The sequence below is a fragment of the Chrysemys picta genome, chromosome 12 (assembly GCF_011386835.1).
Source record: "Chrysemys picta bellii isolate R12L10 chromosome 12, ASM1138683v2, whole genome shotgun sequence".
Lineage (NCBI taxonomy): Eukaryota > Metazoa > Chordata > Testudines > Emydidae > Chrysemys > Chrysemys picta.
In genome coordinates this window covers 8,123,767-8,145,885 of record NC_088802.1, presented here as the reverse complement: position 1 = coordinate 8,145,885, position 22,119 = coordinate 8,123,767, and the positions used below count along the sequence as shown (strand labels likewise).

The following is a 22,119-nucleotide window of genomic DNA, read 5'->3' as shown; positions in this document are numbered from 1 at the left end:
ACTCTGCAGGCATAATGGCAGTTTACTGGGCTCCCCCTTGCAACTCCCTGCTCCTTCTCTACTGGAACCGTCTGAATCTTCTCAGTTGGAGCTTAGCCCATGGGGCAAGCCACCCGGTCACAGGCATTGTCTCTCTCTGTGTCTGTGGGGTTGCCAACCCTCCAGGATTGGCCTGGAGTCTCCCAGAATCGGCATCGATCTCCTGGTGACTATTGAAAGCAATCCTGGAGGTTTTAATAGGATATTTGAAGAAAATGACATTATGTCATGTTGGGGGAAAAAATCTCCCGGAATAGCTTCAGTCAGAGTTGGCAACCCTGTGTCTGCACAGCGCCCGGCACAACGGGGCCCTGATCTCAGCTGGGGCAGGACTGTCTATCCCTGTATGTCTGTGCAGCGCCGGGCACAACGGGGCCCTGATCTCAGCTGGGGCAGGGACTGTCTCTCCGTGTGTGTCTGTGCAGCGCCCGGCACAATGGGGCCCTGATCTCAGCTGGGGCAGGACTGTCTATCCCTGTGTGTCTGTGCAGCGCCGGGCACAACGGGGCCCTGATCTCAGCTGAGGCAAGGACTGTCCCACAGCTCATAGAGAAGAGATAGGAAGGGATACAGAGGCAGAGAGAGGAAAGAAGTGATTTTCTTCCTTCCTGGTAGAGCATAGACTAGAACTCAGGTCTCCTTATTCCCAGCCCGGTGCCTTATCTATTGACAATGCTACTTCTCCTGCAGGCTGCCTGGGGTGCATTTGAAAGCCCTGAGCCCAGGATTGTGCTATTATCACTATTTCAAGGCCAGTTCCTTTGATTTCAGGCCACGGGACCTATTCAGCATTTAGCCTGTTGGTCTGACGGGTGCCCTCGCAGTGACAAGTTAGAGGAGAGGACTTCAGCTGTGAGAAACAGCATTTCCTGGCGATGGATTGCGTGGGTCATCTTGGTTCGCACATAAACAGCAGGCTGCCCTTCAGATGCAGCTAGGTGCTCTTATCAGCCGCATGCATCATGACGGGGGAAATAGTCTATGCTGATCTGAATGTGCCCTCCGAATGGCCCTGCCTGAGGCCCCCCCAGGCATCTCAGCACCTCGGTAAGTTGCTCTTTATCTCCTAGGGACTGCGTTTGAAACCCGAGGTTGGATTTTTCCGGGAATTCTGCCTCCAGAGACTGCAGCGCGGGGAGGCTGCCCAGAGCCAGTGGGAATCCCTCTGGCCTTGGGGGTGGGAATTGCAATGGTTTTGATCAGCCTTCTGTCGCAGTTTACCTTTGTGTGCGGGGATGCTCCAGCAGAAACCCCGAGGCAAGGGCAGGGGAAAGTCTGTGCACCCTGCAGACCAAACGGGATGGTGAGTTCGACAGCGTTCCTCCAGTTGTGGTCTGCAGAACTCTTGCCAGTGGCTTGTGGAGTTCTAGGTGCTCCTGTGATGTGAATAGTCAGGCTATCGGGACATGGGAATGAATATAATAACTGCGCAGGCAGCTCCCTGGAGATGGAACTAGATCAGGATCAGCTGTCCCCATTCTGTTAACGTCACTGCTATGGAAGCGGTGTGATCGCACAGCGAGGGGCTGCACTGGGACTTTGGAGACCTGGGGTCTACCCCGGCTCTGGCACTGACCTTGGACAAGTCACTTCCCTGCTCTGGGCCTCAGTTTCCCCGCTCACCCACTGTCTGCTTAGATTGTGACCTTTTTGGGAACAGGGACTGTCTCTCACTGTGTGTCTGTGCAGCGCCCGGCACAACGGGGCCCTGATCTCAGCTGGGGCAGGGACTGTCTCTCTCTGTGTGTCTGTGCAGCGCCCGGCACAACAGGGCCCTGATCTCAGCTGGGGCAGGGACTGTCTCTCCCTGTGTGTCTGTGCAGCACCTGGCACAACAGGGCCCTGATCTCAGCTGGGGCAGGGACTGTCTCTCGCTGTGTGTCTGTGCAGCGCCTGGCACAACAAGATCCTGATATTGATCAGAGACCACTTAGTCGCTAATAGTGATAACTTTCATTTAGGTGCCAGCCTATATATAGATTTAGGAACTCAACTTCAGTCATCTTGGTTGGAAAATGTTGTCCAATGAGCCCATCCCTCATCAGTCCCTTAGGCTTTGTTCTCCTGTGATGTCACAATCGCCCCAAACCTCTATTATTATCATCCCTAGAGGATCGAACACTTCTTTGCTTCTGTTGTCCGTACCCACTGCGCACCCCAGAGTCTCCTGGTGTCCCTCCACACCCCCCCCCCACAAGCTCCCTGGTTGCCCCCTTCTTTTTCGGGGACACAAATAAATATGTACTTGGCGAAGCTTGTATAATGTACTGTATTTCTTTTCTTTCTGTCTGGGAGATAAGTCATTCAGGGTGTCACCGTTTTAAATGCTATTCAAGATGGGGGTTTTGTTGTGCTGGAAGGTGTTAATGGCTGATCTACAGACTATTATAGACCTGCTAAAAACTGCGGCCCTGCTAACCAGATGTCAGGGGCTCCGTGTGTCCCCTATTTGCTCCCTTCTGCTTTTCCAATCTTCTCCCAAATCCGTCTGGTTCTGCTAAGGATGCTCCCTGCCCTGTTGGAAGTGACTGGACGGGGCGTTCAAAAGTTATGCTGCTATTGTGCTCACTGGCTTGTGGTTGGAAGGTGTGAGCATATCTACACTGCAAAATTGCAAGGCGTAGGTCTCTTCCAGCTGCAGAGCTTTAAGCTAGCTGGCTCACATACCAAGATCAGCAAAGCCACAGCAGTGAGGGCTGTACAGCCCCCTCCCCCAGACCCCGGGGTAATTACAGGCCTGGCTAGCCCGCGCTGAGGTCCATGCTTTCACACCTCCACCGTTACCAGTACTTGCACTAGCTAGAGCCAAGCTAGCTCAGGTTGTCTACACAAGCGGCCGTCCCGCCCCGTGATTACAGTGCACACAGACCCGAAGATCCAGTCCATTGGTTTTCAAACGGACTGATTTATTTTGGGTTTTTAAGTTTCCCACAGGATTTTTTTTTCCAAACTGGAATTTTCAAGATGGAGCATAAGAGCAGCCATACGGGGTCAGACCAATGGTCCATCTAGCCCAGTGTCCTGTCTTCTGACAGTGGCCAATGCCAAGTGCTTCAGAGGAAATGAACAGAACAGGGCAATTTTCAAGGGATCCATCCCCTTTCGCCCATTCCCAGCTTCTGGCATTTGGAGATTTAGAGTCACCCAGAGCATGGGGTTACTGACCATCCTGGCTAATAGCCATTGATGGACCTGTCTTCCATGAACGTATCTAATTCTTTTTTTAACCCTGTTATAGTTTTGGCCTTCACAACATCCTCTGGCAAGGAGTTCCACAGGTTGACTGTGCGGTGTGTGAAGAAATACTTTGTTTGTTTTAAACCTGCTGCCTATTAATTTCATCAGATGACCCCTGGTTCCTGTGTTATGTGAAGGGGTAAATAACACATCCTTATTCACTTTCTCCACACCAGTCATGATTTTATAGACCTCAATCATATCCCCCCTTAGTCATTTCTTTTCTAAACTGAACAGTCCCAGTTGTTTTATGACAGGTTTCAGAGTAGCAGCCGTGTTAGTCTGTATCCGCAAAAAGAAGAACAGGAGTACTTGTGGCACCTTAGAGACTAACAGATTTATTAGAGCATAAGCTTGCTCTAATAAATCTGTTAGTCTCTAAGGTGCCACAAGTACTCCTGTTCTTCTTTTTCCAGTTGTTTTAATCTCTCCTCCTATGGAACCTGTTGTACATCCCTAATCACTTTTGTTGCCCTTCTCTGTACTTTTTCCAATTGGAATGTATCTTTTTTTGAGATGGGGCAACCAGACCTGATCACAGTGTTTAAGGTGTGGGCGTACCATGGATTTATATACAGGCATTATATAATGGAAAATTTCCAGAAACGAAAAATATTGGAATAACCCTGCACCAGATGACTTACGCTGACCAATCAAAATTGGCAATGGGGGCGGAAAACAAACCCGGAAGGGAAAACCAAAATATGTAAACAAACAAACAATGAAAGAAGTTTCTCAGAATTATTTGAAAATTGGAAAATGTTGAGAAAATTAAAATGTTTTCATGTAAACTTCAATTTTTGAAAACAAAATGTACGTGTTGCATCAAATTTTTGGTATGCAAATCTTTCAGTCATTTTTAGGTGCTTGTATGGTCCCCACGAACGTAATATATCGGGGTGTCTTACAATCCTGCGCAGGCGTCTAACTTTGCTATTGTGAGTTGCTCCATCAGTTTCAAACAATTGCACAAATTGTTTGTGGGATCAGGGCCTCACAACATCACTGTGAGACAGGGCAGGGCTGTTATCCCCTTTTACAGAGGGAAACTGAGGCACGGAAAGACTAAAGCCCATGGGAGTTAGGCGCCTACATGGCTGGCCAAAGGTCACACTGAGCTGGTGCCAGAACAGGAAATTGCATCTGGGTCTTCAAAGCCCCAAGCAAGTGACCAGCCTTCCTCTCTGACCTATCAATGAGCCCACATGGGCAGACCCCTGCACCCAGGCTGAGCTCCCATCAACATCAATCAGGCTCTACACTAGTGCGTTGTCAGACTGGGGCCATATTTTCCTTGTAGTTACTACCCCATGCGCTAGATTCTGATTGTCTTTCTCCACATGCTGGTTCCTACAGATCTCCCCCTGCAGCCCAGGTGGCAACGGGTCACTCTCTGGGTCGGATGGGTCACGAGCGTCATCCTTGGCATGGCTGTGATTGCGCTGGGGATTTGGGGTGAGTAGCCGAAAGCAGTGTATTTATTTGTGCAGATGCCGAAGCGCGTAGCAGCCATTCTCCTGGGCCCCGGCCCTCCAGAATTGTGTTGTGGATCTGCTCCCACTTATCCATAAACTTGCCACTCACTGGTCACTGGCTGATTGAGACAGAGACACAGATAGCGAGGTTGGGAAGGATTCGATTTGTATTGGTAAATGTCGATAAACGTCAATTTCACCACAAACAAACAAAAGAATAGTTCCCTTGATGATGGTCGACATTTACAGATAAGAAAAATGCTGCTTGAGAACTTATTAGCCTTTGATGTGTCTATTTAGACATGCGATGCCGACAATTTCTGTTTTAACGGTTACAAAGCTTTAACTCCTTGAATCTCCGCATCTATGTCACTAAATATTTATTGTCTAACCCCCCCGACCTCCGGTAATTTCCTGCAAGTGTGAAAATTTAAGTGGATAAAATCGAAAAAAATGCTTCAAAATGAACATCGATATAATCCATCGAAATTATAAAAATAAAGATTGAATTCTGCCAAGCCCAGGTAGAGAGACCCACATGAGGAATATACGGACGCACACCCGCACATGTAGAGAGAGACACAAAAAGAGAAGTGGAGCGAGACACAGATACACAAACATAAATGCACATCTTTCCAGCAGGGACGGCTTCCAGGTACTGTGGTGATGGGTGTCAGTATAAACCTCTGTAGTCAAGGGGGTGTTATTGGGCAGTAACAATGATATCAACTCTTATCACAAGTCTTGCGATATTTGGTGTTCTTCTTACAGCCCCTGCTCCTGGGATCATAGACTTTAAGGCCAGAAGGGACCATCATGATCCTCTAGTCTGACCTCCTGCACATCGCAGGCCACAGAACCGCACCCACCCACTCCTGTGATAGACCCTTAACCTCTGGCTGAGGTACTGACGTCCTCAAATCATGGTTTAAAGAGATTGTGATTGTGACACTCTAAATAAGAGGATCTCTAGCCCCTGCAGTGACAAGGCTCTAGCCCCGGAAGGCAGATAAAAAGAACCCTCCATCCGTTATAATTTTTAAAACTCTCATGATTTTTAGACCAGTCTCATGACTTTTCAGGGCCTGACTCATGGTTTTTGATCACCTTAGATCGAGCCACATGGGTGGTAGCAGCCAAGGCAGTGACAAGAAGAATTACAAGTTTTCCCCCATCACCAATCCACAGTGAGTTAGTGCAGCAACCCAGGCAGATTTGCAAAAGTGCTTTCTGGGTGTGGAGTGCACTTGACAATCAGGCCGCCAATGATGCAGTGAATGTGTTTGTGTCGGGCTCTCAGGACCCGGTTGGGGCTTGGGGAGATGTTGCATTTGGTTGATCTATTTTTAACCTTGTTTACTGTGAAGCTGCTGTTAAACAAACGGCTGGAGGTGAAGTGTGGGCAGTAGGTGTTTTGAGGTTGAAGCTAGGCAGTAAGGGAGTGATTGAAAACCCCAAGTCAATGGAAGGTTGTTATGATGTCCCTTATGGTAGCAGCTAGAGGTCTCAACTGAGATCAGGGCCCCGTTGTGCCGGGCACTGCACAGACACACAGGGAGAGACAGTCCCTGCCCCAGCTGAGATCAGGGCCCCGTTGTGCCGGGTGCTGCCCAGACACACAGGGAGAGACAGTCCCTGCCCCAGCTGAGATCAGGGCCCCGTTGTGCCGGGTGCTGCCCAGACACACAGGGAGAGACAGTCCCTGCCCCAGCTGAGATCAGGGCCCCGTTGTGCCGGGCGCTGCCCAGACACACAGGGAGAGACAGTCCCTGCCACAAAGAGATTGCAGTCTAAATATCAGGGCTGTTAAAATTTTTTCCATCAAAACTGTTTTTTGATGGATAATTTGGTTTTGGCCTAAATTTTTTTTTTTTATGAAAAGTTTCTGCTTTTTGTGGAATTTTTTTTTGAACTAATAAATAATGATAATAATATAAAGGCTGGAAAATGAAATATTTTGATTTGGTAACGTTGTCGCAGAACCTCCTTGGAGCTGTAGTTCAGTCACCTAAAGGTCCCCATCCCCCTCAGCAGGCTGGGCTACCCAGCCTTACCACATCTCCCATGCCCCACCTCACCAGGGTTCCCATGATGCACTCCTTCCGCTTTCCAAGGAGGAACGGCTGGTGCAACATGGGAGATGTAGTCCAACAACGCTGCCTGTATTGCTACACGGGTCAGAAACCTGGACCCTCCTCCAGCAGCCGTGGAGTGGCTAGAGACATTCAATGTGCACTGTCAGAGCCAAATCCTGAATATAAAGTGGTTTGACTTTGTGCAAAACGTTGCAGTCTCGCCTTCCTCCAATAGTTCATCATATTCGAAACCGGCCCTGCGTGCGCTTCAGCCCTGTCGCTAGCCTGGACAAAAGCATCCCAGTGCACTGTGCCCTCAGGCTCTCCATCCACATGTGAAGGGGGGGTGCACCCTGAGCCTGCCTGGTGCTGTCCCCAGGGCAGCCCCACAGAGACTCATGGATTTGTAGGATTGAGCCGGATCTGGGAACTTCACTAGACAGAGACTGTGCACATGTTACACGGCACAAATAGGTGTGTTCTTAACTCAGGTTCAGGAGTGTGCACAGGGATTTAAATGTAACTACTTTTGGAGGGGCACTTTAAACACCGGCTCTCCACCTGGTGCCCCCTGGCCCCTGTCCTGCCCACCAGGACCCCGCTACTTCCTCAGGCTCCCCACCGCCAGGGCCGGCTCCAGGCACCAGCCGACCAAGCACGTGCTTGGGGCGGCACCTTAGAAGGGGCGGCCAATGTTGGGGTGGCGGAGCGGCGCTTGAGGGTTTTTTTTGTTTTTTGTTTTGGCCGGGCAGCGCAGGGGGTGTTTCGGCATTGCGGCGCTGGGGGGTGGGGGGGCGTGGGTTTGGGCGGTGTGGCGCACTGCTCCGGGAGTTTGGCCGGCCCAGCCCAGCCCAGCCCGGCCTGGCGCGGCACTCCGGGGGGGGTTGGGCGGCCCGGCGCAGCGCGCTGGGGCGGGGGGTGGTTGGGCGGCGTGGCGCTCGGGGGGGGGGGGGTTGGGCGGCGCGATGCGGCGCGGCGCTGGGAGGGGGCAGGGGTTTGAGTGGCCTGGCACGGTGCTCGGGGGGGGGGGGGATTTCGGCGGCATGGCACGACGCGGGGAGGGGGGGTGTCGGTGGGGCGGCACTGGGGGGGTGTTACGGCGGGGCGGCGCTCTTCTTTTTTCCCTGGGGCGGCAAAAAAGTTAGAGCCGACCTGCCCACCGCCCATCCTGCTTAGAGTTACCATATTTAACAAATAAAAAAAAGAGGACCCTCCACGGGGCCCTGGCCCCGCCCATTTCCCACCCCCAGCCCCGTCCCAACTCTGCCCCTTCCCCACCCCAACCCCGCCCTAACTCCGCCCCCTCCTCCCTCCCACTCCCAGCCACGCGAAAAGGGCTGCCTGAGCGCTACCGGCTTCACGGTTTGCCGGGCAGTCCCCAGACCCTGCGCCCCCGGCCGGCGCTTCCCCAGCGCAGCTGGAGCCCGGGAGGGGAAGCGCCCAGCCGGGGGCACAGGGTCTGGAGGCTGCCCGGCAAACCGTGCAGTCGGTTGCACTTGGGCTTCGGGCAGCCTCTATGCCTCCGGACCCTGCGCCCCCGGCCGGGCACTTCCCCTCCCGGGCTCCGGCGGCGCAGGGTCTGGAGGCACGGGGGCTGCCCGAAGCCCGTAGCTCTCGGCTCTTAAACAGAGCCAAAGAGTCAGGGGAGGAGCAGAGCAGCCGCGGGAGAGGAAGTGCCCGTCCGGTATTTTTCCCGGACATGTTCGGCTTTTTGGCAATTCCCCCCGGACGGGGGTTTGATTGCCAAAAAGCCGGACATGTCCGGGAAAAACCGGACGTATGGTAACCCTAATCCTGCTGCCTTCCCTCCATTGTGCCCGGCTCCAAACACTTACTGGAGGCTGCAGGAGAGGAAGGGACGGGGCTCAGCAGGCTTCCTGCCCCCCCACTCTGCTGCCAGCCCAGCTTCCCCGCTCTGAGCACCATCTAGTGGGGTTCAGCGGGAGTGCTTGCTGCTGGGGCCTTTCCCAGGCCCGTCTCTTCAGCCGCACTCAGTCCGACTCCCACCCGGGCAGAAAGGGGGGAGGAGGGGTTCAGGGAAGGGAATCTCAGAGTGGGGGCCAGGGCAGAAGCTGCAGGCAGTGGCGGAGATGGTTACTGGGGGGCCGCACCCCTGCTTGCCCCCTCCTTGCGCATACCCCTGCTCGGGTTAGGTAACCTAGCTTAAAATAGCACTGAAGTCTGTGTCTTCACTGCTATTGTAACCCGAGTTAAGAACACACTTTTTTTTTTGCAATGTAGACATGTCTTAAGTGACTTGCCCCAGGTCACACAGGAAGTCAGTAGCAGAGCAGGAAATCAACTGCAGATCTCCTGAGCTCTGTGTAAACTCAAAAGTGTGTCTCTCTCACTAACAGAAGTTGGCCTAATAAAAGATATCACCTCCCCCACCTTGGCTCTCTAATCTCTTGGGACCAACATGGCTACAACACTGCACACAACAATGGTTTAACTGTATCCGTTTGAAAGTCAATTTAAATTAATCTGTGGCAACTTTTTAGGGTGGAAAAGGCTTAAATCTCTCTTGCTCACTCTGATGCTTCTTTGAAGTTTTCCAGCTGGTGTCTGAGAAAGGCCAGCCCCGGGCAGCCCCTGGTGGAGATCGTTCTGGGAACAGAAACACCTGTGAAGCCGAATGCGGCACCTGTCTAGAGGATTTCCGATCTCAGCTGAAAGGAAGCTTGTGTCATCCAAACCAGCACGGCTCAGCAAGTAACCTCAGTTCATTGTGTCTCTGAACTGCCCTTTGCCTGGCGCGGTCACTGCCGGTGGAAACCCAGTTGCTGTCCCAGCCTGTGGGCATCATGCAACGCAGGGACACGCGGCCCCTTGCTGTCTACACCAACTCAGTCATCAGCCACACTCAGGGCCAGTCAATAAATATACCTGCTTCAGCTGATATTAGAGAGACCAGGTGGGGGAGGTGATAGCTTTCATTGGACCAACTTCTGTTGCTGAGAGAGACAAGCCTTCCAGCTCACACAGAGCTCTTCTTCAGGCTTGTCTCTCACCAACAGAAGTTGGTCCAATGAAAGATTGTATCTCCCCCACCTGGTCTTTCTAATGTCCTGGGACCAACAGGGCTACAACTCAGCTGATATTGTGTTTCCTCAGCTGACATGATGTGGGGTAGTGACATCTAGTGGCTGCTCACAGTACTGCTCACACGTGTGCCATTCAAGCCCGTATTAAAGTAATGCAGTATGGGGTACCCAACCATTTCCAGAGTGGAGGCCACGCCTGAACAGAGAGAGGCACTAGGCCCTACTGTCTTGTTTCTTCCCCCTTACTTGACCCAGCTCCTCTCCTGTTCCCCCTCACCCAGCCCCTGCCTCCCTTCCTTCTTGTGCTCATGTAACACCCCTGTGGCAACTACAGCCGTCCTTTACATTGAAAAGTGACATGAGGATATTATAAGCAGCCATGTTATGTAAAGCGGCCTCAATTTTGGGGGCCCAAATATAGACACCTAAGTTGTCTCAAGTTAAGCGCCCATGTGCTGAGGCATCCAAAATCAGTGGCCTCTTTTGAAGATGTTAGCCTTAGTGCTTTGAAATGCTGGCCACGCGATTTATCATCACTAGGAAATGGTTAAAGCACTGGGCCGGGACTCAGGAGACCTTTGTCCCTCTTCTCTATTTAGACTTGAAGCTCTTTGGGACAGAGACTGTCTCTCGCTGTGTGTCTGTGCAGCGCCCGGCACAATGGGGCCCTGATCTCAGCTGGGGCAGGGGCCGTCTCTCGCTGTGTGTCTGGGCAGCGCCCGGCACAACGGGGCCCTGATCTCAGCTGGGGCAGGGACTGTCTCTCCCTGTGTGTCTGTGCAGCGTCTGGCACAACGGGGCCCTGATCTCAGTTGGGGCAGGGACTGTCTCTCCCTGTGTGTCTGTGCAGCGCCCGGCACAACGGGGCCCTGATCTCAGCTGGGGCAGGGACTGTCTCTCCCTGTGTGTCTGTGCAGCGCCCGGCACAACGGGGCCCTGATCTCAGCTGGGGCAGGGACCGTCTCTCGCTGTGTGTCTGTGCAGTGCCCGGCACAACGGGGCCCTGATCTCAGCTGGGGCAGGGGCCGTCTCTCGCTGTGTGTCTATGCAGTGCCCGGCACAACGGGGCCCTGATCTCAGCTGGGGCAGGGACTGTCTCTCGCTGTGTGTCTGGGCAGCGCCCGGCACAACGGGGCCCTGATCTCAGCTGGGGCAGGGACTGTCTCTCCCTGTGTGTCTGTGCAGCGTCTGGCACAACGGGGCCCTGATCTCAGTTGGGGCAGGGACTGTCTCTCCCTGTGTGTCTGTGCAGCGCCCGGCACAACGGGGCCCTGATCTCAGCTGGGGCAGGGACTGTCTCTCCCTGTGTGTCTGTGCAGCGCCCGGCACAACGGGGCCCTGATCTCAGCTGGGGCAGGGACCGTCTCTCGCTGTGTGTCTGTGCAGTGCCCGGCACAACGGGGCCCTGATCTCAGCTGGGGCAGGGACCGTCTCTCGCTGTGTGTCTGTGCAGTGCCCGGCACAACGGGGCCCTGATCTCAGCTGGTGCAGGGACTGTCTCTCACTGTGTGTCTGTGCAGCGCCCGGCACAAGGGGGCCCTGATCTCAGTTGGGGCAGGGGCCATCTCTCGCTGTGTGTCTGTGCAGCGCCCGGCACAACGGGGCCCTGATCTCAGCTGGGGCAGGGACCGTCTCTCGCTGTGTGTCTGTGCAGTGCCCGGCACAACGGGGCCCTGATCTCAGCTGGGGCAGGGGCTGTCTCTCACTGTGTGTCTGTGCAGCGCCCGGCACAACAGGGCCCTGATCTCAGCTGGGGCAGGGGCCATCTCTCGCTGTGTGTCTGTGCAGTGCCCGGCACAAGGAGGGTTTGGTGTAATAGGGTCTCTGGCCTTGGTCAGGGTCTGTGCATTGCCCAGAAAAATGGAGCCCCGACCTCGGATGGGATTTGCAGCAGGACTTTAACAAGTGTAAAATATTATCTAGCTGAAAGGCACCTTTGCCTCCTGCAGCCACCCATCCCTGCCCCAAGCACAGAAAGAAGGGAGGAAGCAAGAAGCAGCCCCAGTGAGCTCAGACATATTAGTGACCCCTCTCCCTTTCCACTTCTCTCTCTAGACGGCTCTGGGTGCAAACTCTGCCCTGCGACCTGGCTGCTGCATAGAGACAAGTGCTATTGGGTCTCTGGAAAAATGAAACCGTGGAACGAGAGCCGTGACGACTGTTCCGCGAAGCACTCTCAGCTGCTGGTGATCCGGGACTGGGAGGAGATGGTAAACAGAGTGACACTATTTTGCTTTAACTGCCTTTGCAGAGATGGGCCCTTGGTTATAATAAATCATTCAAGGGGCTTATAATTTTCAAAGCCATCTGAGGAACATGGACATCAAATTCCCATTCATTTTTTACTGAGTGTCAAAACCCCTTAGGCAGTTTTAACCCTCCAGCTGGCCCCAGGATCAGTGGGACACAAAAGTGGCTTTAAGCCATCATTGCCATCCCCGTATTGTGTGCTGAATGCTGCTCACTTGAAAGAAAAGATCGGGGTGTGAGATAGATCCCTAAGAACAGACTGTTTTTATGAGGCTGGATCGACAGACAGTAGTTCTGGAACTGAGTATGCAAAGCAAACAGAGTGTTATAGCATATTATACTTACGCGGATGCCTCTCATATCTCTGATACAGGAGATCATAACGAATAGTACACAAGGTTCAACTTTTGTGTGGATTGGACTTTCTCTCTCGTCCCGGGGGAAGACCTGGATCTGGCTGAACGGCTCCCAGTTAAATCAGACTCTGTGAGTGTTTACTTTTGCAAAACACTTTCCTTTCCCTCTTTGGGCAGAAGTCGCTGGCGACAGTGATGGGGGGTAAGAGGAGGGACACAATTCTTTGAGCTGGTTCTTTGACCTGCTGACATCCGCGCCATCTATTCTGTCATCAATCCATCCATCTAATCTATCATCCACTTTAGACCACCTGAAAAACCTGGTCTGTATCAACAATTTCTTGAAATGCTCGTCAACTCGCATGGCAGGGAGCTAAACTGGCTCTTTAAAATGGTGAATTTCTCGGCTGTAAACGTTTTTGGAGTAAGTGATGGTTGGAGATCTGTTTATACAACCTATGGATTTTCTGTGTGATTATGAAATCACTGTGCATAGCTTTATCAAGCTGCAAACTCCTTTTTCTCTTCTCTATGTTCTCTATTGCTTCCATGCTTAGATTCCAAAGGCTGATGACAAAAGAATACCAAAAGAGAGTTGTTGACATTAGCTACTCTCCCACTGAAATGGAAAGGCTCTAAAGGATAGATTAGCTCCCAACAAAGGGCAGCTGGTTTGTCAGGGGAGATGTCACCTTGGCCAGGGGTCTGTGATCACCTGAGGAGGCTGAGCAGGGAGTCACCTGACAGGAGAATGGAAAATTATAAAAAGGGAGGGAATTCATACGCGCTGACTTTTGGTTTTGCCAGTGGGTGCTCTCCTGAGGTCCCGCCCCCCCTCCTGAGGCCCTGCCCCCTCCCGAGGCCCCACCCCCGATCCACCCCTCCCTTGCCCGTCCCGGTCCAGTTGCCCAGCGGGCACTGGTACTCTCAGTCTCTCTGTGCTGCGAGGGATGTTTTTGGAGACGCCTCTGAGCCCCCTGCCAGATGCAGAGAGCCGGGCAGCCAGAGGCCCCCCACCCTCCAGATGGCCGCCCATGCCAGCAGCCAGGCACCGGCTCGCAGCGCAGCCACCCGGGAAGGGGTTTAAGTCCCCCCAGCCCCCCCAGAGTAGACCCCCTCTTCTTTGAAATACACTTACCGGCTTCTGCTGCTGCCTTTAGTTGGGCGAGGTCAAAGCCAGGCTGGGAGCTGCAGACACACAAGAAGCAGGGAGAGGGAGGAGGAGGAGGCGGGATGGCACCAGTGCTGGGGGGTGGGATCAGTCAGCCCCTGCCGCAGGAGCAGGGTCGTCCAGGTCACCGAAACAGCTGATTGGCTGGCAGCCAAAAGAACTGTTCAGCATGGCCGGAAACAGCTGTTTTGGCCACGCTGCTGGAAACAGCTGATCAGCCCACAGCCGGAAACAGCTGATCAGTGGTTCCCGGCCCTTCCAAAACAGCTGATTCTCCCCGACCACGGCCCCACCGAAACAGCTGATGGGGCCTGCGGGTCCCTGGGCCCCGTAAACAGCTGATTGGTGCCGGTGGGTGCTGAGCACCCCCTATTTTTTTTCAGTGGGTGCTCCAGCCCCAGAGCACCCATGGAGTCGGCGCCTATGGGAGGGATTGATGTATGTGGGATCTTTGGCCATTTTCCACTGATCCAGAGGAGGGAGAAACATCCAGGCATGTCTGAGGCAGGGGACTTTGCCTGCCTCCCTGATCCTAGGTGGTCTCCCAAGGACTCCAGAGGAAAGGGGGACCTAGTGAGGGGCACGGTGGTTGTGTTCTCTGTGATCCGTACTCTCTTGTGCTCCATCTGTTGTAATAATTGTTAGACTCTGGGGCCCAGATCCACAAAGGGTCTTAGATGCTTAAACCCCAGTTTGAGGCACCTAAGTCCCATTTTTAGGTGCCGCTCTGATCCACAAAACTCCCACTCGACTGTCAGCAAGTCCTCTAGGTGCCTACATTTTCAGGGTAAAAGTTCCCTTGTTGTCTATGTCTCCTGCCACTGGCCATGCACACTTTTGTGCCACTCGCGTATCTGGACGCCTGTCTCCTGCCTTAGCCCCAGAGCAATCCATGAACCGGGAGAAGCTTGGTGTTTGCCCGCCTATCTTGCCTGCTGGGCCCAATCCAGCAGCTGTGAGCAGAAGCCACCTACCAGATCAGGCCCCATTCAAAATCGGGCCAGAGGAGGTGAGGCCCATGTTTTAACTTTTAGCCTAGTGGTTAGAGCGCTCATCTGGGATGTGGGAGACCCCGGTTCAATTCCCCCTGTGACAGGTTCCCTGGGGTACACCTGGAGCTGGGGTACCGCTGAGCGCTCCATCCCTCTAACCTGGGCTTCCTCTCACACCGCGTTGCTGTACCAAGCTGCAAAGCTCGGGCAGGCACTGCACTTACACAGACAGCCACAGGCAGGGACACCCCCAGCTGAGTTACATGAAGGCTTCTCTCAGCCACTCAGGCATCAACAATAGAGAGGCTCCAGCCAATTCCCCCCAGTTCTGCAGCCTTGCACCCCAGGCCTGTACCGTCCTGCCCTGCTCAGAAGCCTGGCCAGTGTAAGTTTATCACTCAGGCTATGATTATGTCACTGCCCTCAGGAGAGGTGGGCTAACTGCTGAGCTATGGGACATTCTGATATAATGGGGGGGTGGGAGGGTCCCTCAGTCGCTCCTGTTCAGCTTGTTCTGCTTTTAATTAAACCGTCATTGGCTGAGCGAGCGTGAGTATAGGTTGGTGGCTAGAGCACTCACCTTAGAAGTGGGAGGCCCCTGTTCAAACCCCTTCTTCTCCAGTAGAGGGGGAACTTGTGCCAGGGTCTCCAGCAACTTGGGGGAGTGCTCTAAGCACTGGGCTATAAGGGAGGGAGATCAGCCACTCCTCTGTTTTGTGTGGAGTTAGAAATAGCGTAGGTATCTAAGCCCCCTGACTGCAGATGGTGGGTTCCCATTCCTGGATCACCGGCAGAGCTAGGCGCCACCCTGTAGCTTGGTTTTAGGCACCTATTTCTGAAAGAGGGGCAGGGTTAAGGGTACATCCCTCTGCCCAGCGTCTCCCATGGGCTAGCGAAGGCGGCTCTCCACCTGGCATGCTGGTTTTTGTGGATCCCATTCTAAGGCGCCTCTCTGCCACCGTGCCCTGGATAGGGAACCTAGGCTCTGAACTCAGGCTTGGTGGATCCCATTGTTGTTCCAGTGATTCGCCAGGTGCCTAAAAGTTAGGTGTTGCCACAGGCGCTGACTTTTGGTTTTGCCGGTGGTGCTTTTGGAGCAGGAGCGGGAAGAGGCAGAGCGAGGGCGGGGCCTTGGGGGGAAGAGGCAGAGCGAGGGCGGGGCCACAGGGGAAGAGGCACAGCGAGGGCAGGAAAAGGTGTAGTGCTGGCAGGGCCACGTGGGGGCAGGGAGGAAGAGGCTGAGCGGGGCCTTAGTGTGGAACGTGGGCGGGGCCACAGTCTGGGCACCAGTGACTCCCCCACTTCTTGGGAGCTTCCGGGAGCAGCGCTCCATAGGCGGTGGGCCAGCGTGCATCCAGGAGGAGATGCACCACATCCAGCATGTCTTGTCCTGTTTGGAGAGGCTGAGCCTCCCCAAGCCTCTTATACCCGCCGCCCACACTGGGGTTTGTGGGTGCTGAGCACCCCCTATGGTTTTTTTGTGGGTGCTTGAGCCCCTGAGCACCCATGGAGTCGGCTCTCTGCAGACTCAGGCAGACGTTGCTGCGTTGGTTACACTTGGAGCAGTTTCCCCCCCTCAGCTACTGTCTGAATCTCTTGTGAGTAACGTCTAACTTTGGTGTTTGATATCTCAACTGTGCAGTGCTGGGTTTGTGGGTACAGCAGAGTCCCACCAGCCCCACACACTCACACAACTGGACCTGTATCCAACATGCTTGTTGGGAGTGCCACGGACTGGTATTGGGAAAAGAACAGGAATGTCAGGAAAACATTCATTTGAATGGCTCCAGTTTGAACAGTAGCCTCACCCATCCATCTACAGGGTTTTAAAAAGTTCCTCAAAGAGGAATGGAGCAGCAGGTACCACTCATGCTCCCATCTGTCCTGTGAGCTGCTGCCGGTCCTCACCTAGTCACTAGTGTGCCGATGGGAATCCGATTCTAAGATAAGGGTGGGGAGCAGTTTTGTCCTGGGATGGCAGCCACTGTCCACAAGGGGCAACAGGATAGATTTAGAAGAATAAAGCCCCTTGCCAGCACCTATTTAGAATTGCAGCACTGGCCGCATTCCACCAAAACCAGATCATGCAAAAAGTACGTCCAGCTGTTAGAATCTTGTGCCATGTTCATAGACGCCCAGACAGAAAAAAAAAGCGCCTTCTTTTGCTCTTAAATTAAAAAGCCAAGGCCTGTAACTTGCTGTCACGTCAGAAAATGTGAAATCCTCCCACCCATGCCAAATCAGTTTTCACTAGAATAGGTGGTCTCAACCATTCCATACTATCTAAGACCCCATCTCCTCCCTTCTCATCCTACTACTCTAGGGTGAATTTCACTCCTATGCTAGGCAGGCCCTACAAGGACCCTCTGCACAAGGGTGAATTTCAGATGGGAGGCATTATTTGAGTAAAAGGAAGAAATCACAGCCCAGTGTCACCTTGACCTTGGGATTTATAGCAGCTCTTCCTTATTCTGTCTAATAAGTAAATCCACATACACTGAAAGTGCTTTTTCTCCTTTGTTGTGCAGGTTCCCATTACCGGTTCAAGACAACGGAAATAGCTGTGGGGTAGTGAAGGGGAATCAGATTCAATCTGACACCTGTGCCACTGAATATGAATGGATTTGTCAACGGGAGGCTGTTCTGATATGAACAGGGGAACTAGTGGCATTTTTATGATGTAAATAAAATGTAGTAAACACAATTGTAAAGTGCTTTGAAATTCTCAAATGAAAGCCCCTATAAAATGGAAAGTCTCATTATCCCCATTTTATAGATTTGGGAAACTGAGGCACGGAGAGAGGAACTACTGACCTGCCCAAAGATACACAGCCAGAGGAAGAGCAGGCACTGAACTCCTGACTTAGGAGTTTGCCAGAAGCTGGGAATGGGTGACAGGGGATGGATCACTTGATAATCACCTGTTCTGTTCATTCCCTCTGGGACACCTGGCACTGGCCACTGTCAGAAGACAGGATACTGGGCTAGATGGACCTTTGGTCTGACCCAGTATGGCCGTTCTTATGACTTACTGAAATTTTTCATGGGAACAAAACCTGACCTGCTCTACTTCTAAAGTTTTAATTTTCTGCCAGCCTGATTTCTAATAGATAGAATCCAATAAATGCCTGTCTTGGCCAATTAATACATGTCTTAATGGTGCCTGAATTATTGGTGCTGAGCAGAGATAAGAAGCATTTTTCAAACAACTTTCCCCATCAAAAATGGACATTTTAACTAAATTGATATTTTCACCAAACATTATCCAATGTTCCATTACTTTTTTTTTTAAAAAAGAGGGTTTTTTTCATTCAAGGAAAACTGGTTGTTTTTTTAGATAAGAAAATGTTGAGACTGATTTAGATATAAAATGTCACAAAACTGGAAAATGGGTCCACTTTTAATGTTTGGAATAAAAGCAAACTGACATTTTTCAGAATTCTTTTTTCTCTTCTCACAAGTTCTATTTCTGACTAATCTTCATTCAAGAGCTAACTCCAATCTTGGGTAGTAAATTATGACTTCTGGGAACATATCCATTGCTACTCACCAAACAGTTTGTGAAAAAATATTTTTCAGTTTCTAGGTTGTTTGCTTCCCCTGTCTGTGGTGGTGGGTAATGGGTCACCTAAGTCATGTGGGATGGTGTACACACACATGACTGGCTGGTGGACACTTTTTAGACACGAGTGTGCAAAACTGAGGAGATGTCTGTGTCAATTTGTGAATGCCCCTTTGTAGATCAAACTCCGTTTTGGGGACTGTAACCTGCAGTTGGATTAGAGCAGCCATTTTGCATCGGGGCGTGGGCACCTCACTGAATAATTATGGGCCAGTCTAGATTAGAAAATTAGGTCGACCTAGCTGTGGCACTCAGGAGTAGGAGGAGAAGATTATTGACAGATTGGAGATTTGGTTTGAATTCAACAAGGTGAAATTTAGGGTTACCATATTTTGTGCCTCCAAATGGAGGACAGCCCCAGGGGCCCCGGCCCCGCCCCCAGCCCCGCCCACGCCCACGCCCAACTCCGCCCCCTCCCAAAGTCTCCGCCCCCTCCCCTGCTTCCCGCGAACATTTGAGTCGCGGGAAGCCTGTAGCAGGTAAGGGGCGGTGTGGGGGGGAGGAGGCGCGGCCCAGGCTGGCCCCCCGGCGGCTCCAGCCTGGGTCGGCTCGGGCCCTGGGGTGCCGGCCCCGGCCCACCACCCCCAGCCCGCCCAGCACTGCCGGCCCCCGGCGGCCCAGCGCCCCCCCCCGGCTCCCGGCCCCGCGGACCCCCCGGCTCCTGGCCCCGCGGCCCCAGCCAAAGAGCCCTCCCGATTTTCCCGGACATGCCCGGCTTTTGGGGATTTCCCCCCGGACGGGGATTTGAGCCCTCAAAAGCCGGACATGTCCGGGAAAATCCGGACGTATGGTAACCCTATGAAATTCAATAAAAGACAAGTGTGAATTACTTCACTTACGACGGAAAAATCAAATGCACAGCTACAAAATGGGGAATAACTGGCTAAGTGGTCATACGGCTGAATAGGATCTGGGGGTTAGAGTCAACAATGCGATGAAGTTGCAAAAAAGACTAATATTCTGAGGTGTATTAACAGGCGTGTTGTACGCTAGATATGGGAGGTAATTGTCCTGCTCTGTGCAGCACTGGTGAGGCCTCAGCTGGAGTTCTGTGTACAACTCTGCTCATCACGCTTTAGGAAAGATGTAGACAAATTGGAGCGAGGCCAGAGAAGAATAACAAAGGTTTAGAAAACCTGACCGAGGCGGAATGGTTAAAAAAACCTGGATATGTTTAGTTTTGAGGAAAGGAGACTGAGGGGGCATCTGATAACAGTTGTCAAATAAGTGCAGTAAAGAGGACAGAGATCACTTGTTCTCCATGTCCACTGAAGGAAGAACAAGAAGTAATGGGCTTAATGAAGGGAGAGTGAAGTTAGATGTTAGGAAAAAAAACTAACTCAAATGGTAGTTAGGCTCTGGAACAGGCTTCCCAGGGAGGCTGTAGATTCCCCATGACTGGAGGTGTTTAAGTACAGGCTGGACAAACACCTGACAGGGATGGTCTGGGTTTACTTGGCCCTGCCTCAGCGCATCTATAGCGTACGGAGGGACTGGGGGGAGGGGGAGGGGAAATCACAGGGCTGGAGTTTGCATTTAGTTCTAGATACACCAAGTACGACTGAGCAAATTCTGTGCAAAATACTTAAAAAATCTGCAACTTTTATTTGTCAAAATAAATATCATACGGGGACATTCTATACCGCGGGGGAACACCCTGTAACTCCCATATTCCTCATCTGTATATAATTGCATGCTTTATATGCAATATCACAATGTGAAGTATCTGGGGAAAGTTTCTCTAAATATATATATCTTTAGTGCATATGAAGTTATGAGATTGTGTTATATGGTTATCACTAAAATATGCTGTGGGTTTGGGAGGTGCCCAGATCCTGGCTCTACAGAGAATGACAAGAGAGGTGACCAACACCCGGGTGGGTGCTGAACAGAAATCACCAGCCCTTGTCTAGCAAGGGCGTTACACTGCAATGACTCACCTGCATGAGGCCCCACCAGGGGAATTGCCCAGCCCAGCCTGGCCTGGGGACTCAGCAATACCTCCAGACGTGGCTGGACTTGTGCTCCCCAAGCACACGGGTCTGAGGGTATAAAACAGACCACAGGGCCCACAGGCTTTGGCTTTCTCCTTCACCCACCTACCCCGCAAACACCAAGGCCGCTGAAGACTTGAGACTGCAACTGAGGAGACAGGCCCAGATTGCAAAGCTGAAATCCGTATACTATGGACGACAATATCCAGTGGGGTGAGAAAATGCTTACTCCAGATCAGTGGTCACCAACCGGTCGATGGCGACTGACCAGTCGATCCTGGAGCCTGAGTGTCGATCCCAGTCTCAGTGCCCCGTCTCGTCCCACCCGCCCTACCGCGCTCTCAGCCACAGAGGTGGTTGTTTTCCAGCAGCAGACGGCAAAGCGCCCGCTGCAGGGACAGGACAGCCCAGACGCGCCCGCTGAACGCGCAGTACAGCTGAGATGCGGCTCTCTGCCCCAACCACAGGCTGCAATGTTGCTGGGGTAGCCGCAGCACTGCGTTGATGGCTGCCTTCTCAGCGGGTGTTGTTGCCGCCTTCTTACCCTTGAAACGTGCTTAAAGGGACAGGGAGGTGTTCAGAGGGCTGGGCTCACTGAATTGCTGCTAGGCTCCCTCCTCTGATCCTGAAAAGGAGTCAGCATAAAACTGCCCATCAACCTAGGCGGGAACGCGGCGCTGCTGCTTCTGCACAGAACAAGTTCCAGCAACGGATGGGCGCTCCCTTGCCACCCCCAGCCAGAAGACAGTACATCAGGGGGGAATCCCCTGCGGCTCTGGGGTGGGCTCCCCAGCTGTCACGGGTGGGGGTGGGAATCCCCCTCAGCTCCCCAGGCATCCAGCAGGGAGGGAATCCCGTGCAGATCTCCAGTCCCCACCCGCTCCCCAGCTGCTGCAGGCCGGGGTGGGAATCCCCCTCGGTTCCCTCCAGCAGGGAGGGAATCCCCCGCGACTGCTCGGGCTGGGGGGAAATCAATGTTGCCTGTCAAGGGAAGCCCAGATTGAGAACAGCCCTGATTGAACAAGCAGCCCCCGACAGGTGCATCCGCACCCATGCAAGGCGCATACCAACCCCACCCCACACAGAGCAGCCTTAGCCTAACAGAGGCTGCAAGAAGTTAACAGCAGCCACCGTGGCGATTTCCACAGCATGAAATGAAATACTCCAGCCTCCTGCCTGGGGCTTTGAAATACCATTCGTGGAGCAGAGCCTGTTTCCAGCACAGAACCAGGTGCTCCCAGCCAGGCCGGGGAAGGAAATAGTTGATGGCCTTCTTGCTGTGGAGTTCAAAATGGCTTTTGATGTGGGGTCATTCCTTGTCATAACGCAATTTGTTTGGGATGAGGAATGAGCTGTTTGGGGGGACATTAATGCCAGTGGCGTAGCCTGGTTGAGGGAACAGGGGGAGCCATCAGAAAAAGGGGCACCACCTACTGCGGTGCTTGTACTCACCTGGGGCTTTGGCGGCGGGACCTTCACTCACTCCGCGGGGCTTCGGCAGCATTTCGGCGGCGGGTTCTTCAGTGCCGCCGAAGACACCCGGAGCGAGTGAAGGGCCCACCGCCAAAGACCACGGCACAGCGGATGGCGCATTTTTTTTGTGAGCGAGTTAAAAAGATGCCACTTTTGGGGAATGTGCTCAGGGGGAGCGGCTGCTCCCCCTGCTCCCCTCCCAGCTACGCTACTGATTAATGCTGAATAAGGAGAAGGGACTGGCAGGGAAGAGGCTGCACCAATCTCAGGCAGAGGAGGGACAGTGCCTCTGCCTTCCCGAAGAAAATCCAGTCACTTCCTGGGGTGTTCAGCAAGGAGAGCGTGGGACCGGGATGGAGATGCAGCAGGCGACCCGGCACGACCTCAGCAA

The 22,119-nt window shown here is 53.0% G+C and overlaps 1 protein-coding gene across 2 annotated transcripts; it reads left to right on the top strand.

The window, feature by feature from the left end:
• The first annotated feature begins 622 nt into the window (after positions 1-622).
• Positions 623-18,068, top strand: LOC112061128 (killer cell lectin-like receptor subfamily B member 1B allele C). Of its 2 annotated transcripts, XM_065564284.1 has the most exons (6): positions 623-1,086; positions 4,633-4,731; positions 9,377-9,538; positions 11,926-12,080; positions 12,494-12,606; positions 17,168-18,068. In XM_065564284.1, exons 1-6 carry the CDS (start codon positions 1,002-1,004, stop codon positions 17,289-17,291), a joined length of 738 nt encoding a protein of 245 aa, XP_065420356.1. In that variant the 5' UTR covers positions 623-1,001; the 3' UTR covers positions 17,292-18,068. The 2 variants fall into 2 exon arrangements, with proteins under 2 accessions (XP_065420356.1, XP_065420357.1); XM_065564285.1 differs by lacking the exon at positions 4,633-4,731.
• The last annotated feature ends 4,051 nt before the right edge of the window (positions 18,069-22,119 follow it).

Excerpts from the sequence above, each read along its gene's own strand:
- LOC112061128 (XM_065564284.1), top strand. The coding sequence starts at position 1,002 with ATGACGGGGGAAATAGTCTATGCTGATCTGAATGTGCCCTCCGAATGG. Across the intron at positions 4,732-9,376 it reads GATTGCGCTGGGGATTTGGG|TTTTCCAGCTGGTGTCTGAG; the intron begins GTGAGTAGCCGA and ends GCTTCTTTGAAG. Across the intron at positions 12,081-12,493 it reads TCCGGGACTGGGAGGAGATG|GAGATCATAACGAATAGTAC; the intron begins GTAAACAGAGTG and ends TCTCTGATACAG.